Source organism: Chelonia mydas, chromosome 23, assembly GCF_015237465.2.
Source record: "Chelonia mydas isolate rCheMyd1 chromosome 23, rCheMyd1.pri.v2, whole genome shotgun sequence".
NCBI lineage: Eukaryota > Metazoa > Chordata > Testudines > Cheloniidae > Chelonia > Chelonia mydas.
The window spans coordinates 16790724-16805207 of record NC_051263.2 but is presented as its reverse complement, the minus strand read 5'-3'; the positions used below and the strand labels follow the sequence as shown (position 1 = coordinate 16805207).

The 14484-nt window shown below is 64.2% G+C and overlaps 3 protein-coding genes across 8 annotated transcripts in view; all 3 read left to right on the top strand.

Annotated features, from left to right (window-relative positions):
- Positions 1-14484, top strand: part of LOC119564866 (immunoglobulin superfamily member 1) — a 999687-nt gene that overhangs the window by 99904 nt on the left and 885299 nt on the right. The gene's annotated exons all lie outside the window — the stretch shown is intronic.
- LOC119564865 (immunoglobulin superfamily member 1) overlaps positions 1-14484 on the top strand; it is a 798058-nt gene that overhangs the window by 41025 nt on the left and 742549 nt on the right. The gene's annotated exons all lie outside the window — the stretch shown is intronic.
- CYTH2 (cytohesin 2) lies at positions 3897-13319 on the top strand. Its single transcript, XM_037888294.2, has 12 exons — positions 3897-4054; positions 5375-5522; positions 5728-5794; positions 6040-6158; positions 6462-6542; positions 6760-6872; positions 7130-7278; positions 7505-7616; positions 9759-9835; positions 10169-10240; positions 11179-11333; positions 11674-13319. The coding sequence occupies exons 1-12, from the start codon at positions 4036-4038 to the stop codon at positions 11759-11761; spliced, it is 1200 nt and encodes a 399-aa protein (XP_037744222.1). The 5' UTR covers positions 3897-4035; the 3' UTR covers positions 11762-13319.

Sequence of the window (14484 nt, the reverse complement as noted above, 5' to 3'; positions counted from 1 at the left end):
GGAGTCAGTTCCTTGGGGTGTGGGAGGGGTCAGTTCCCGGGTGGTGTTTGTTGGGGGGGGGTCCGTTCCTCGGGGGCTGGAGGGGCAGACGTTGGGGGCTAGTTGTTGGGGCTGGGATGGAAGGAGCAGCCCCGGCTTGACTGGGCAGATCCTGACTCCGCCTGTCCGTCCGTCCGCCTGTCTGTCCCCCCACATGGCCCCAAAGCGAAGACTGGTGACACAGAAATAAAGAGGATTTGGAGAGGGAAATTGGCTCCGTCTGATTATTGGGTGGTGAACGGGGTTTGGTGGGTGTCACTGCCCCCCCCCGGACCCTCTCCACCCTGTCAGCTAATGCTGCCCCCCGGGGACCCCCCCACCCCATCAGCCAATGCAACCCCCCAGGGACTCCCCAAACCCTGTCATCCAACGCTGCCCCCCTGCATTCCCCTGTCAGCCAACGCTGCCCCCACAGGGTCCCCCCCACCCCATCAGCCAATGCTGCCCCCCCGGAAGCCCCACCTCAGGGACCCCCCTCTCCCCAACCCTGCAGCGGGCGGGCGGGGGCTGTTCAGGTGGTTCCTGGCCGGGACTCAGATGCCCAAAATAACCAGCAGCAGAAACCATTTACTAGAAATAGAGAGAGAATCCCGGGGGGAGGGGAGGTGGGTGATGGAAAGTTTGGGGAGAGTTGAGGGATGGAGGAGGGATGACAGACGGATGGAGGGGGGATGGAGGGATGATAGAGGGAGGAATGATAGAGGGATGGATGGAGGGATGATAGAGGGATGGACGGAGGGAGGGCGGGATGGAGAGATGATAGAGGGAGGAATGATAGAGGGATGATGGAGGGAGGGATGATAGAGGGATGGACGGAGGGAGGGCGGGATGGAGAGATGATAGAGGGAGGAATGATAGAGGGATGATGGAGGGAGGGATGATAGAGGGATGGACGGAGGGATGATAGAGGGATGATAAAGGGAGGGAGGGAGGAATGATAGAGGGATGATGGACAGAGGGATGGAGGGATGATAGAGGGAGGGATGACAGAGGGATGGAGGGATGATGGATGGAGAGAGGTTTGATAGAGGGATGGAGAGAGGGACGCAGGGATGATGGAGGGAGGGAGAGAGGGAAGGAGGGATGATGGAGGGATGCAGGGAGGGCTGATGGAGGGTTTCAGGGAAGCTGGAGGAGGGCTGGGAGCTCAGCTAAAGCTGACAGAGTTTCAATCACTAATCCCGGCCCCCGAGCCGGGGAGAGTGGGCCCTATTAACACCGCCCAGCCCGGCTCCTTCCACCCCCCCCTCGCCATTCCCACAGCCCGGCCTAATCCCCCCCCCCCAGCCCAGGCTGTCCATGGGGCAGGGTGTGGGGACCTCGGTGCTCAGCACCCACTCCAGCCCCTGCCCGGCGCTGCCGCGGGCATCTCTCTCACACCTTGTCCAGGCGATAAGGGGCAGGCCCAAAATAACCCCTCGAGTGCCCCTAATCTTGGGTCAGGGGATGGGGGTGGGCCGGGATGGGGGGGGTGGCGCTGTCTGATCGGGCCCATCCCGCAACAAGGGGTGACCCCGGGGAAAGGGGCCCGGTCCAAATCCAGCCCTCCGCCCCTCCTGAGCCCGAGGGCAGGAGATCAGAGATGGGGATTAGCGTGTGTGTGGGGTGGACACGGCCAGCTGTTCCCCCAGACCCCCCTCAGCCCCAGCTGCTAATTCCATCCCTGGGCATCCAGCCTGGTCCTTCCCTCGTCATCAGGGACCCGGGGCTTGGCAGGGCGATGGGGGCACAGGCTGCCAGCCGGATGCTGCCAGCTGCCCCTGCCAGTGCCCTTCACTCCCGACCCACAGCCCCCCGCTAGGCCCCCCCTCCAGCTCTGCCGGTGCCCATCACTGCTGACCCACAGCCCCCCGCTAGGCCCCCCCAGCTCTGCCGGTGCCCGTCACTGCCGACCCACAGCCCCCCGCTAGTCCCACCCCCCAGCCCTGGAGGTGCCCCTCACTCCCGATCCACAGCCCCCTTCTAGGCCAGCCCTTCCCCACCCCAAAGCTCTGCCAGTGGTCCTCCCCGCCCCGAGTCATTTCAGACCCCTGGGAGCTCTGCCTCCCCCCACAAAATAGCCATTTCTCAGAATAGCTCAGGGATGGGCGGCTGCAGCTGGGGGGGGGTTCACCCCCATTTTCCCAGCCCAGGGGGTAGACGGGGCCCCTGGGTCTAAGCTAGGTTCCCGGCTGGTCCCCTTGGAGCCCGCAGAGACCCCCGCAAGTGAGCTCAGATCGCCCCCTGGTGGCCTCACGGGCACATGGCAGGGCTGTCTATGGGACTGTCCATGGGGGTGTCTATGGGGCAGACGGGGTGGAGGAGTGAGGAGGGGGTGGTTATGGGGCTGGCTATGGGGAAGAGGGGGTGGCTATGGGGTGGAGGAGGGAGACTGTGGCTATGGGGGTTTCTATGGGACAGAGAGGGTGGAGGAGGGAGAGGGTGTCTATGGGGCAGAGGGAGTGGCTATGGGGCAGAGGAGGGAGGGGGTGTTATTGGGGGTGTGTCTATGGGTCAGAGGAGGGGGTGTCCATGGGGGTGTCTATGGGGTGGAGGATGGAGGAGGGGGTGGCTATGGGGGTGGCTATGGGGGAGGGGATGTCACTGGGGTGTCACTGGGGTGTCTATGGGACAGAGGGGGTGTCACTGGGGGTGTCTATGGGGCAGAGGGGGAGGCTATGGGTGTGTCACTGGGGGTGTCTATGGGGCAGAGGAGGTGGCTATGGGGGTGTCACTGGGGGTGTCTATGGGGGGAGGGGGTGTCATTGGGGGTGTCACTGGGGGTTTCTATGGGGCAGAGGGGGGCTATGGGGTGTCACTGGGGGTGTCTATGCGGCAGAGGGGGGCTATAGGGGTGTCAGTGGGGGTGTCTATGGGGCAGAGGGGGGCTATAGGAGTGTCACGGGGGTGTATATGGGGGGAGGGGGTGTCACTGGGGGTGTCACTGGGGGTGTCTATGGGGCAGAGGGGGGCTATGGGGTGTCACTGGGGGTGTCTATGGGGCAGAGGGGGGCTATAGGAGTGTCAGTGGGGGTGTCTGTGGGGCAGAGGGGGGCTATGGGGTGTCACGGGGGGTGTCTATGGGGCAGAGGGGGGCCATAGGGGTGTCACGGGGGGTGTCTATGGGGCAGAGGGGCGGCTCAGGGGGTGTCACTGGGGGTGTCTATGGGGCAGAGGGGGGGCTATGGGGTGTCACTGGGGGTGTCTGTCTCTATCCGTGTAGCCGGGGGGGGCCGGGCCCGGGGGGGCGCAGGGGGGCACCCGGTTGCCCTGGTGACGGGGTCCCTGGATGGTCGGGGGGGGCCAGGGCTCATGCCACCTGTACGCTGAATATTAATAAGGGACTCATCCATATTCACGATACGCTGATTAATTATTCATAAAGATAGGCCCTTAGCAACGGCCAAGGCCCCACTAGGCCCTTAGTGACAGACTGTTCTCTTTCAAGTCCGCCACCTGGACACTGTTAGGGGCGGAGGCCAGTGAATGGCTGGTTCGGTCTCCTGTTGGCTGGCTTGTCTGTCATTTATAGTGATTGACAGCCAAAGTGAGTGAATTAGGACTATTCGGACTCCCATTGGCTGCTTGAGCTGTCGATCTAACCAAGGGGTGAGCCTGTTAGATCTTAGGCATTGATTGGCCGGTCTGAATGTCAATAACTAGTAGGGCAGGCTGTTGAACTCGTTGCGGGGTCTCATTGGTCGATCTACATCTCAATCTCAGAAGTGGGGCGGAGTTTAACCAAACCTCTGGAGCCCATTGGTTGTTCTATCTATCATTCTTACAAGCTGATGGGTTCAGACGGGAGTTGCCTCCTCCCATTGGTTGTCCCCAGCGGGAAGGGGTCGGGTTTCTTGGCATTCCGCTCCCCCATTGGTTGGTTCTGGGGAAGGAGGCGGGCCGTTCTCCTCAGTGCCGGGCCGGGCGGCTGCGGGAGGAGGAAGCAGCCGCCGCCGCGGCAGGAGAGACGGGACGAGCCGAGGGTCCGGAGCAGCCCCGGCGGCCGGTGCGGGCGCCATGGAGGACGGAGTCTATGGTAGGACTGTACCACTCTCCGGGCGGGCCGTACTATTGCGGGGCCCCGCCCATTCAGCGCTGGCGGGCGGGGGGGCGGGGCTGGGTTGGGCTGAACCGAACCATTCCCGCCTTTGTAGGGGTGTTTCGGCTGCACCATTCTCTTGCTGGTCGGGAGGTGGCAGGGCCGTACCATTCCTCCCCTTAATGGGGGGGGAAGGGTGGCCTGAACCATTCCCACCCCGAATGGGTAGCTTGCCCCCTTATAGTGTAGGGCTGGACTGTGCCATTCTTTTCCTTATGGGGCGTGAGCTGTACCATTGCTTCCCATAATGGAGAGTGGGAGGGGTTGAGGAGGGGGTTGGGCTCAACCATTCCCTCCCAGAGGGGGAATGAGGAGAGGGTTGGGCTGTGCCATTCCTGGGAATGAAGAGGGGGGTTGGGCTGAACTATTCACTCCTTTATCGGGGTGTTTGGGCGATACCATTCTCTTGCTTATGGAGGAGCTGGGTTGTACCAATGCTCATAATGGAGAGTGGGCTCCCTTTTGGGGGGAGCGGGGGAGGAAAGGGTTGGGCTGAACCATTTATTCCCCTATGGGGAGGGTGGTGTCGGACTGAACCATTACCACTTGCTCCCCACCCCTCTCCACTGACTCCCCTGCCTCCCCCCCCCGGCATTGTCCTTCGCCTGCTCCCCGGATTGTTAGCAGCATTTATGAATTGGAAGCTCCTTGGGGCAGGGGGCTTTGTTCTGTGTTTGTACAACCCTTGGCTGACAGGATCCAACTAATACATACCCCCGTACAGCTCCTGGCGCCGGGGGGCCTGATCCGGGGCTGGAGCTCCCAGGGGCTGACAGGATCCAAATAATACATACCCGTGTACAGCCCCTGGCGCCGTGGGGCCCAGGGCTGGGGCTTGCAGTGGTCCTGCACTGCAAATAAACAATGGGACGGGGCTGGTATCCTGGAAGGCCCTGGGACGTCACATCGGAAGGCAACTAAACCTGAGCTCCCAGCCTCATGCCACAGCTAAGGCCTGGAACGTGTACAGATTTTGCGCTGGTCTAACCATGTTGGTAAAAATACCGCTCCCTATGGGCCCTGCGGGGGCAGGAAATAGCTGCAGTGCAGGGCACCCTGGCCATGCCCCCCATCTGCCCCCTATGGCAGCTGCGTCTCTGCACTGGGCAGGGGATCCCTGTATAAACAGCCCCTCTGCCCACCTCACCCTGCAGGTGTCACATGAAAGTCAAGAAACACTCACATGCATCCCGCTTCCTCCCTCGCTCCTAGAGCAGGGGGTTCCTGCCTCAGGCTAACCTCTGGTTTCCATCCCAGTGCCCCCGGACCTGACCCCCGAGGAGCGGCTGGAGCTGGAGAACATCCGGCGGCGGAAACAAGAGCTGCTGGTGGAAATCCAGCGGCTGCGGGATGAGCTGAGCGAGGCCATGAATGAGGTGGAAGGTCTGGAGGCGAATGAGGGCAGGTAATGAATGTGCTGATCCTGAGGGGCTGCATCCCAGCACCGGGCGAGGGGTCCCCATATACCCAGCCCCCATGTCCCACCCCAGAGGGGTCGCATCTCAGTGTTGGGCCCCCGTATACCAAGCCCCTGTCCCGCCATGGACTTGTACGCTGCTGGGGCTATTCCAAGTGCTGAATTCTGTGGTTTTTCTCCGTCCAACCCACAGCAAAACCCTTCAGAGGAACCGGAAGATAGGGATGGGCCGCAAGAAATTCAACATGGATCCTAAAAAGGTAAGAGGGGAGGGGGCTGGGAGGCAGGATGCCTGGGTTCTATCCCAGCTCTGGGAGGGGAGTGGGGGCCAGTGGGCAAAGCAGCGGGGGCTGGGAGCCAGGACTCCTGAGCTCTGTGTCTCGTCCCTTTCCCTCCATGTGCGTCAGTTTCCGCGGTGGAAGGGGAGGTGACGCCTGGGGTTGGGGGCTGGGAGCCGGGGGGTGCGGTCGGGCACCTGACTCTGCTCGCTCGGTCCTCGGCACAGGGCATCCAGTTCCTGGTGGAGAACGAGCTGCTGCACAACACGCCGGAGGAGATCGCCCGGTTCCTCTACAAGGGGGAGGGGCTCAACAAGACGGCCATCGGGGACTACCTGGGGGAGAGGTGAGGGGGCGGGGCTAGCTGGGGGAGAGGGGAAGGGCTGGGGCCATTGGGGGCTAGCCGGGGGGGCCATTGGGGACTAGCCGGGGGGGAGATGGGTGGGGGAGGAGCCATTGGGGACTAGCTGTGGGAGAGGGGAGGGGGGGCCATCAGGGACTAGCCGGGGGAGGGGGGACCTGTGGGTAGGGGCGCAGCCACTGGGCTCTGCCAGGGAGGGGAGCTCTGGGAGTTCTGTCTCATGGGGAGGGGGACAGACCGGGGTGGGGGAGGGTATTTCGCCTCTGACCCCGGCCCCGCCCCCCGCAGGGAGGACTTTAACATCGCGGTGCTGCACGCCTTCGTCGACCTGCACGAGTTCACCGACCTCAACCTGGTGCAGGCGCTGCGGTGAGCTCGGGGGGGGATGGAGGGGGAGGATGGGAAGGTTTGGGGGCAGAGAGGGATCGGGGGGCTGGGGGAGGGGGATGTGGAGGGGGAGGGTGGGAAGGTTTGGGGGCAGAGGGCGCTCTGGGGGAGGGGGCTCGGGGGGCAGCTCACCCTCCCCTTTATCCCAGGGATGGGGGGGCTGGTGCGGGTCCCCTACTTACGTGCCCCCCCACCCCAGGCAGTTCCTGTGGAGCTTCCGCCTGCCCGGGGAGGCCCAGAAGATCGACCGCATGATGGAGGCCTTCGCCCAGCGTTACTGTCTCTGCAACCCCGGTGTCTTCCAGTCCACAGGTACCGCGGGGCCCGGACGCCTGGGTTCTCTCCCCGGCCCGGGGAGGGGAGTGGGGGCTAGTGGTTAGAGCGAGGGGGAGGGCTGGGAGCCAGGACGCCTGGGTTCTCTCCCCAGCCCGGGGAGGGGAGTGAGGGCTAGTGGTTAGAGCGAGGGGGAGGGCTGGGAGCCAGGACGCCTGGGTTCTCTCCCTGCTCTGGGACTGGGGGTGGGAGTCTAGTGGGTGCGTTCCTCCTACCGTCCCCCCTTCCTCCCCCAGACACCTGCTACGTGCTCTCCTTCGCCGTCATCATGCTGAACACCAGTCTGCACAACCCCAACGTGCGGGACAAACCCACGGTGGAGAGATTCATCACCATGAACCGGGGCATCAACGACGGGGGCGACCTGCCCGAGGAGCTGCTGCGGGTGAGGGCGGGATACCGGGCGGGGGTCTGATCCGGGGGGCGGGATACTGGGGTAGATGGGCCCATGGGTCTGGCCTGCTGGTGAGGAGGGGGTGTGGCTTGTCTTACTCCACCCCTCAGGAAAAGGGGTATGGGCTCTGACTGTTGTCGTTGGGGGTATGGCCTTATTCTGACCGCACCCCTTGAGTGGGGCGTGGCCTCTTTTGACTCCACCCCCTTCCCCCCAGAACCTGTACGACAGCATCCGGAACGAGCCGTTCAAGATCCCGGAGGACGATGGGAACGACCTGACCCACACGTTCTTCAATCCAGACCGGGAGGGCTGGCTGCTGAAGCTGGGTGAGAGCGGGGACCCCCCCCCCGAACCCCTACACCCCCCGATCCCCACCCCCGCGATCTCTGCATGCCTCTGCGCTCTCCTCTCTCTGTGTCCCACCGACCTCCCGCTGTGTCCTCAAAGCACCGACCTTCCTTCCGCAGCTCCAGGAATAATACCCGCCCCCCAACCCCGCCCAGCCCAGGCTAGGATGCCTGGGTCCGTCCCCCCACCTCGGCCTCGGCTAGGGCTCCTGGGTCCGCCTGCCCCCTCCTGGCCTCGGCTCGGGCTCCTGGGTCCGCCCCCCCATCTCCCCCGGCTAGGGCTCCTGGGTCTGCCCCCCACCCCGGCCTCAGCTAGGGCTCCTGGGTCCCCTCCCCCCACCCCTCCAGCCTTCAGTTGGCCCCTGTCTGTGTCCGTCTGTCCCTGCCCCGCCCTTTGGGCCTTGAGTCTGACTCTGCTTCCTTCCCCACGGGGCCTTTGAGGGCACCGCCCCTCCCCTCAATTCCCCCGCCCAGGGTTGAGTGTTCCGGGGGGGCGCTACACAGCTATAGGGCGAGCCCCCCACCCCGAAGGCGTTGGGATCCCAGTTCACAGCACCCCCAGGTTCAAGGCAGGTGCCCCCAGACTAGCGGGGCCATGAGGGGTCAGGATAGGGGTCACACGGACCCCATGGCAGCTCAGTCAGAAGCACAGGCTGGATTTGGGGGGATTGGGGTCACAGGTGGGTTAGGGGGAGGTGGCCAAAGCTAGGTGGGGTTGTTCTGGAGACTGGGAGGGTCGCTGCGGTGGGGGGGTAGGCGGAGGGATCTATGGGGGGTGATGGGGGAGGGAGGTGGGTACAGACCTGGGTGGACCTTGGTTGAGGCCTGACCCCCTTGCTGCCTCTAGGGGGCAGAAGAGAGCTATTGGGAGGGGGGTGAGCAGGGATCAGCTCCCAAGAGCCAGGAAGGGGGCTGGGGATCAGGACGCCTGGGTTCCATGATCGCTCTGGGAGGGGAGTGGGGGCTAGTGGTTAGAGCAGGGGGCTGGGAGCCAGGACGCCTGGGTTCTCTCCCATCTCTGGGAGGATAGTGGGGGGCCTAGTGGTTAGAGCTGCGGGTTAGAGGTGAGAGCCGGGCTCCAGGACTCCTGGGTCCTATTTAATCTTATCCCCAGCCCCCGGGGCAGGGAATGGCCATCCGGGACGATGGGTGCCGTTGCTCGCAGGGAAAAGCTGGACAGAGCGCCCCCCCCCCACTCCCTCGCTTTGTGTATCAAACCCCTGTGGCCCCCCCCAGCCAGCAAAAAGGACATTCCCTCCCCCCTCCCCGAGATTCCCCCCCTCCGCGCCGATCCCTGCGGCAGGGGTGTGATTTGACCGTGTTTTTCCTCCTCACATTGATATAACTGATTTTTCCTCTTTCTCTCTCTTCTCTCTTCTCTTCCCCCCGCTCCCCTCTTTCTTTCTCTCCCTCCCCCGTTTTCCTCCCCTCCCTCCCTCCCCACTCCCGCCCCCCACGGCCCCACCCCCCCCCCACGCCGCTGATGCCACTTGCGCTCGGGTCTCACCGTTCCTCCCCAGGAGGTAGGTAACGGAGGGGGAAGCCGCTGCTGGAATGGGGGGTGGGGATCCCGGCCCCAAATAGCGCCTCGCCCCGTTAGCGCCACATCACCGCAGTAGAGATTCGCCCCGACGCCTGGCCCCCCGGAGTGTTGGAACTGGCCGCAGATGCCGGGGGGGGGGGGAAGCCCCCTGGAATCTCCGCACAGGTTGCGAAGGTCCCGGATGAGGGATTGTCTCAGGGACAGTCGTGCCACACGGGTTCCCCCCAAATGGGACCTGGTGGTTAGAGCGGGGGGCGGGGGCTGGGAGCCAGGACTCTTGGGTTCTCTCCCCAGCTCTGGGAGGAGAGTTCTGCCAGTGAGAACAGTTTCTCAGGCTTCCCTCCGCCCCGCGGGTCGCCTGCTTGGAGTCAAGGGGCAGCTGCGTGGGGTCTTATGCCTGAAATTGCCCCCCCCCCCCCCATGTGCCCAGGTGAGGGTACGGTGTCTATCCCAGCATGCCCTGGGGCAGGCCTGGTCCTCTTCTCACGCTGCCCCTGGGTGGACCGGCCCAACAGGATCAATAGCTGCCCCCCCAGAAGCCCCCATCACTGAGCCCCCAATCTCTGCTTCCCCTGCAGGCGGGCGCGTGAAAACATGGAAAAGACGCTGGTTCATTCTGACGGACAACTGCCTGTACTACTTCGAGTACACCACGGTGAGCCCCCCAGCCCCCTGGAGCAGCCCCCATGGGATCCGCCCACAAGGCCCCCCCCCACCTTGGTACCTGGTTTCTGGCAATGCCCAGTGCGGCCGGCTGCAGAGGAAGACCCAAGCGCTCCCCTAGTGGTCAGTGATGGAATCACCTGCCCCTTGCGTGAGCCCCCTGCCCCCAGTCACCATGGGGTTGGGCTGGGCCCCACGGCTTCTGCCACTCGCCCTTCTGGGCCCGGGGCTCCCTGGCTCTCCCCACTTAGCTCCGTAGCCAGTGGCAGGGAGTCCCGCAGGCCGCTCCTCATCTCCCCTGACTCCAGCTTTGTTCCCCACTCAGGACAAGGAGCCGCGGGGGATCATCCCACTGGAGAACCTGAGCATCCGGGAGGTGGAGGACCCCCGCAAGCCGGTGAGGGCAGCGCCCCCTGCTCCCCCACCCCTCAGGGCCTTCTCGCCCCCGATGTTCACCTTGTCTGTCCTTCGTCAGCCTGTCCTTATCCTCTCCTTCATGGCCGCCCTCCTCCTGTCTATCCATCCGCACACCCGCCCCCTCCATCCATCCACATCCACCCCTCCATCCATCCGCGAATCTTCCCCATCCTTCCCTCCCTCCATCCATCCACGCCCCCGCCCCCTCCCTCCATCCATCCATCCATCCACGCATCTTCCCCGTGCATCTTCCCCATCCATCCGTGCACCCGCTCCCTCCATCCATCCACCCCTCCATCCATCCACGCATCTTCCTCATCCATCCACGCATCTTCCTCCTCCCTTCCTCCCTCCATCCATCCGTGCATCCTCCCCATCCCTCCCTCCCTCCCCCCATCCATCCGCGCACCTGCCCCCTCCATCCATCCACACCCTTCACTCCATCCATCCACGCATCTTCCCCATCCCTCCCTCCTCGCTGCATCCATCCACGCACCTTCCCCCCTTCCCTCGCTCCCTCCATCCATTCATACACCCCCCCCGTCCATCCACGCACCTTCCCCCTTCCCTCCCTCCCTCCCTCCGTCCGTCCGTCCATGCACGCACCCCCCGCCTCCATCCGCATCCCCCTTCTTTCCTCCATCCATTCCTGCAGCTTTCGACCCTTGTAGATCAGGCTCCACCCGCATTGTGCTCTCAACTCTGACCTTTCATTTCCAGCACAAATGACTTGACGTTGCCTGAGTTTGCCGAGAGCCTGAGCCCATCGCTACGGGTTGGGGGGAATCATCCCTGGGTGTGACCGATGCGGCCTGAGCCCGCTGAGAGCTTGAGCCCATCCCTGGGTGTGTTGGGGGGCGCGAATCGACGCAGCCTGAGCCCGTGGCTGATTCTGTCTCCCCCCCCCGTTCCCCCCAGAACTGCTTTGAGCTGTACATTCCCAACAACAAGGGCCAGCTGATCAAGGCCTGCAAGACGGAGGCCGACGGGCGGGTGGTGGAAGGGAACCACCTTGTCTACCGCATCTCGGCCCCCACGCAGGAGGAGAAGGACGAGTGGATCAAATCCATCAAGTGAGGAGCACCCCCACCTGCCCCCACCCCCTCCCAGAGCCGGGGATAGAACCCAGGGGTCCTGGCTCCCAACCCCCTCCCAGGGTATTGTGGGTGGATGGTTCCAGCTTGTGATGGGGCGGGGGGGGTGGTGGGTGAAGTCTGATCCATCCCATTTGGCGGGGGCGGGGGGGAGAGACAGGGCATGTGGGGGCAGGGGCGTTCCCGGCAATGGTGGAGGGGCCGTGCGGCCCCCATGGTGTGACTCTCCCAAGCCCAGGGGTCTGTCTCAGCCTCCCCCTCGCAGGCACCTGGCTGCAGCGAGATCCCCTGCCCCCCACTGACCCCCCGCTCCCCGCAGGGCTGCCGTCAGCGTGGACCCCTTCTACGAGATGCTGGCCGCCCGCAAGAAGCGCATCTCAGTCAAGAAGAAACAGGAGCAGGCGTGAGCTGGGCTGGCCAGCAGGCTGCCTTTCCGTGCCCCCCCTAACCCACCTCCCTGGGCGCCGCTAAAACTGACACCCCCCTGGGCCGGGGGGGCCCAGCCACGGACAGACAGACGGACAGAGCAGCACTGACTTCCCCTCCCCCAGCATCTGTGTGCACCGCCAGCCGGATCTGTCTTCCCCACCCCCACTCCCCACAGGGACCCTACTTTGGGATACAGCCCCTCTCCAGGAGCCACTGGGTACCATGGGCCAGCAACCCCTTCCCCGCCCGTGGGGGCTGCAGCCTGGGCCGGGGGCCTCTGCCATGCCCTGGGCTCAGGACCTTGCAGCAGGTTCTGATCAGGAGTGACTCCAGATCCACCCTGAGGGAGCCGAGATCAGAATCCAACCCTGCCCCCATTGCAATTAGGAGGGACTCTGGAATCTGGCCCTGCCCCCACTGCAAACAGGAGTGACTCCGGATTGGCCCTGACTCCGTATCCTCAGCACTTTCCTTCACGGGTCTCTGGATTTTCACTGGCTGACGCCAAGCTCCCGTCTACACTAATTAGCCCCGAGATGCAATAAGCTCTTGCCTAGCAACCCCTGAGACAGCCGCCCCTTCCCTTCCAGCTGGCTGGGAATTTCCCCCCAATGCTGTGTTCCCACCATGGCACTCAGCGCCAGGGGCTAGCGGAGTCCCATGGTGCACTGGTGCAGCTGCACTGCTGTCTTTGGGGTCTTCCCCCCGCGCATTCCAGCAATGCCAGGCATGGGGTGGGGGGCATTCCCACCCCCCCCCCACCGGCAATGCCAACGGGCCCTCTGCAGCGCCCCCTGGCAGCCAGCAGGGGGAAGTGAAGTTCTTCCCTCCTCGGGGCAGCTAGTGGAGGGGGAGGTTTAGCCCGCCCCGTGGCCTGCCCCTCACCAGCTCATCTTTAAATCTTCCCAACAGGGGGTAGCCCCCCATGCCCCCATGTACACACTATTGGCCCTAGAGCTTGGGGTCCATCTGGAGCCCCTCTATTTCCATGCACCCCCTCTGGGCTCCAGGAACGTACACTACGGACTGGGGGGGGTCTGGGGAGCGGCCCCCCCCCCCCCGAAGTCGAAAGCCCTTTGCTTTCGCCTGCTGTGGAATCCCGTCCTTCTGATTACTCTCCTGCCACGAGCGCTAGGCGCTGTCGGAAAGCCTGGCCTGGCGCCGCCGGGAGCAGATGTGGGGCCCCCACACCGGGACCAATCCCTGTGCCCCCTCCCCACCTTTCCGGCTCAGCCCCCGCAGGGCATCCTGGGAGGAACCCCCGGATCGTCGGCTCCTAGAGGCAACCGCGTGGCAACAGGACCAAGCCGGCGGGACCCATCTCCTCCCACGCCTGGGACCCCCCGGACTTGCTGCCTCCTCCCGGCACAGGGGGATTTCACCCCACCCCAGGCGCTGGTGTGGACAGAGAGGGGCGGGCGCCAGCCCCGGGCCTGCCACGGGATTCCAGGGCGGGTTCAGGTTTTTGTAATTGTTATTTAAGGATTTAATGGATGCAACTTTCAACGGAATAAAAACACTACAGTCTTGAGTACAGCCAGGGGGGTGCTGGGTGTCTGGGGGGGGTGCGGGGGGGTATCCACTCAGGGCATCAAACACCCAGGGACAGCATGGGGAAGGGGCACCGAACTGGCCTGGCACCAGCAGCACCTTAAACCCTGTTTGGGGCTGGGAGCCAGGACTCCTGGGTTCTATCCTGGCTCTGGGAGGGGAGTGGGGCCTAGTGGCTAGAGCAGGGGGGTGGCGGGGAGCCAGGACTCCTGGGTTCTATTACACTGAGCTGGGGGGCTGGATGATGCAGGTGGCTTCTGGCGCAGGATTTGAGCACTCCGTGGCACCGTGAGCTTGGCTGACGTCTGTCCATCCCCCCTGCCTCCAGCCAGCGGCGGGGGCCGGGTGCTGGGGTGTGGGGCTCTTAGCCAGGGACCTACGTTCCCTCTAAGCTGCGCGGGCAGCAGACTCTCAAGGGCCTCTCCCCGGCCCCCAGCTGTTGCAGTGAGACAGGGCTGGGGGGAGTCCTCTCTCCTTGGGGCAGCCTGCACCCCAAATCCCTCATCCCTGGCTCCACCCCAGAGCCTGCAGTCCCAGCTGGAGCCCTCACACCCCCCCCCAACCCCCTGCCCCAGCCTGGAGCCCTCACACACCCCCAGCCCTGAGCCCCCTCCTGCACCCCAAACCCCTCATCTCCGGCCCCACCCCAGATCCTGCACCCCCAACTGGAGCCTTCATGCCCCACCTAACCCCCGGCTCCAGCCTGGAGCCCCCTCCTGCACCTAAACTCCCTCCTGGAGCCTGCACCACTCCAGCCCTGAGCCCCCTCCTGCACCCCAACCCCTTCATCCCTGGCCCCACCCCAGAGCCTGCACCCCCACACACTCCAACCCTCTGCCCCAGCCCTGAGCCTCCCACCATGCTCCAAACCCTTCAGGCCCACCCCTGCCGCATGAGTTTTGTAGTTCATTCTGCAGATTGAGGTAAAAAATTAGAGGGAACACTGGGGGACCCCTTGCTCGCTGGTGGGATGCGGCCACTTCTGGGGTGGGGCGTGTTGGGTATTTGGCGCACTCAGACAAAGCACTGACTCAGCGCTGGGGCGGCTGCTGCTCCCTTGGCAGGTTTATTCTGTCCTTTCTGAGGAAGAAAATAGCATCGAATCCTACGTAAAACAGCGCCGAGCTACGCGACACCGGACACCGCGTAT

Excerpts from the sequence above, each read along its gene's own strand:
- CYTH2 (XM_037888294.2), top strand. Across the intron at positions 7,279-7,504 it reads TGCCCGAGGAGCTGCTGCGG|AACCTGTACGACAGCATCCG; the intron begins GTGAGGGCGGGA and ends CCTTCCCCCCAG. Across the intron at positions 7,617-9,758 it reads GGGCTGGCTGCTGAAGCTGG|GCGGGCGCGTGAAAACATGG; the intron begins GTGAGAGCGGGG and ends CTTCCCCTGCAG.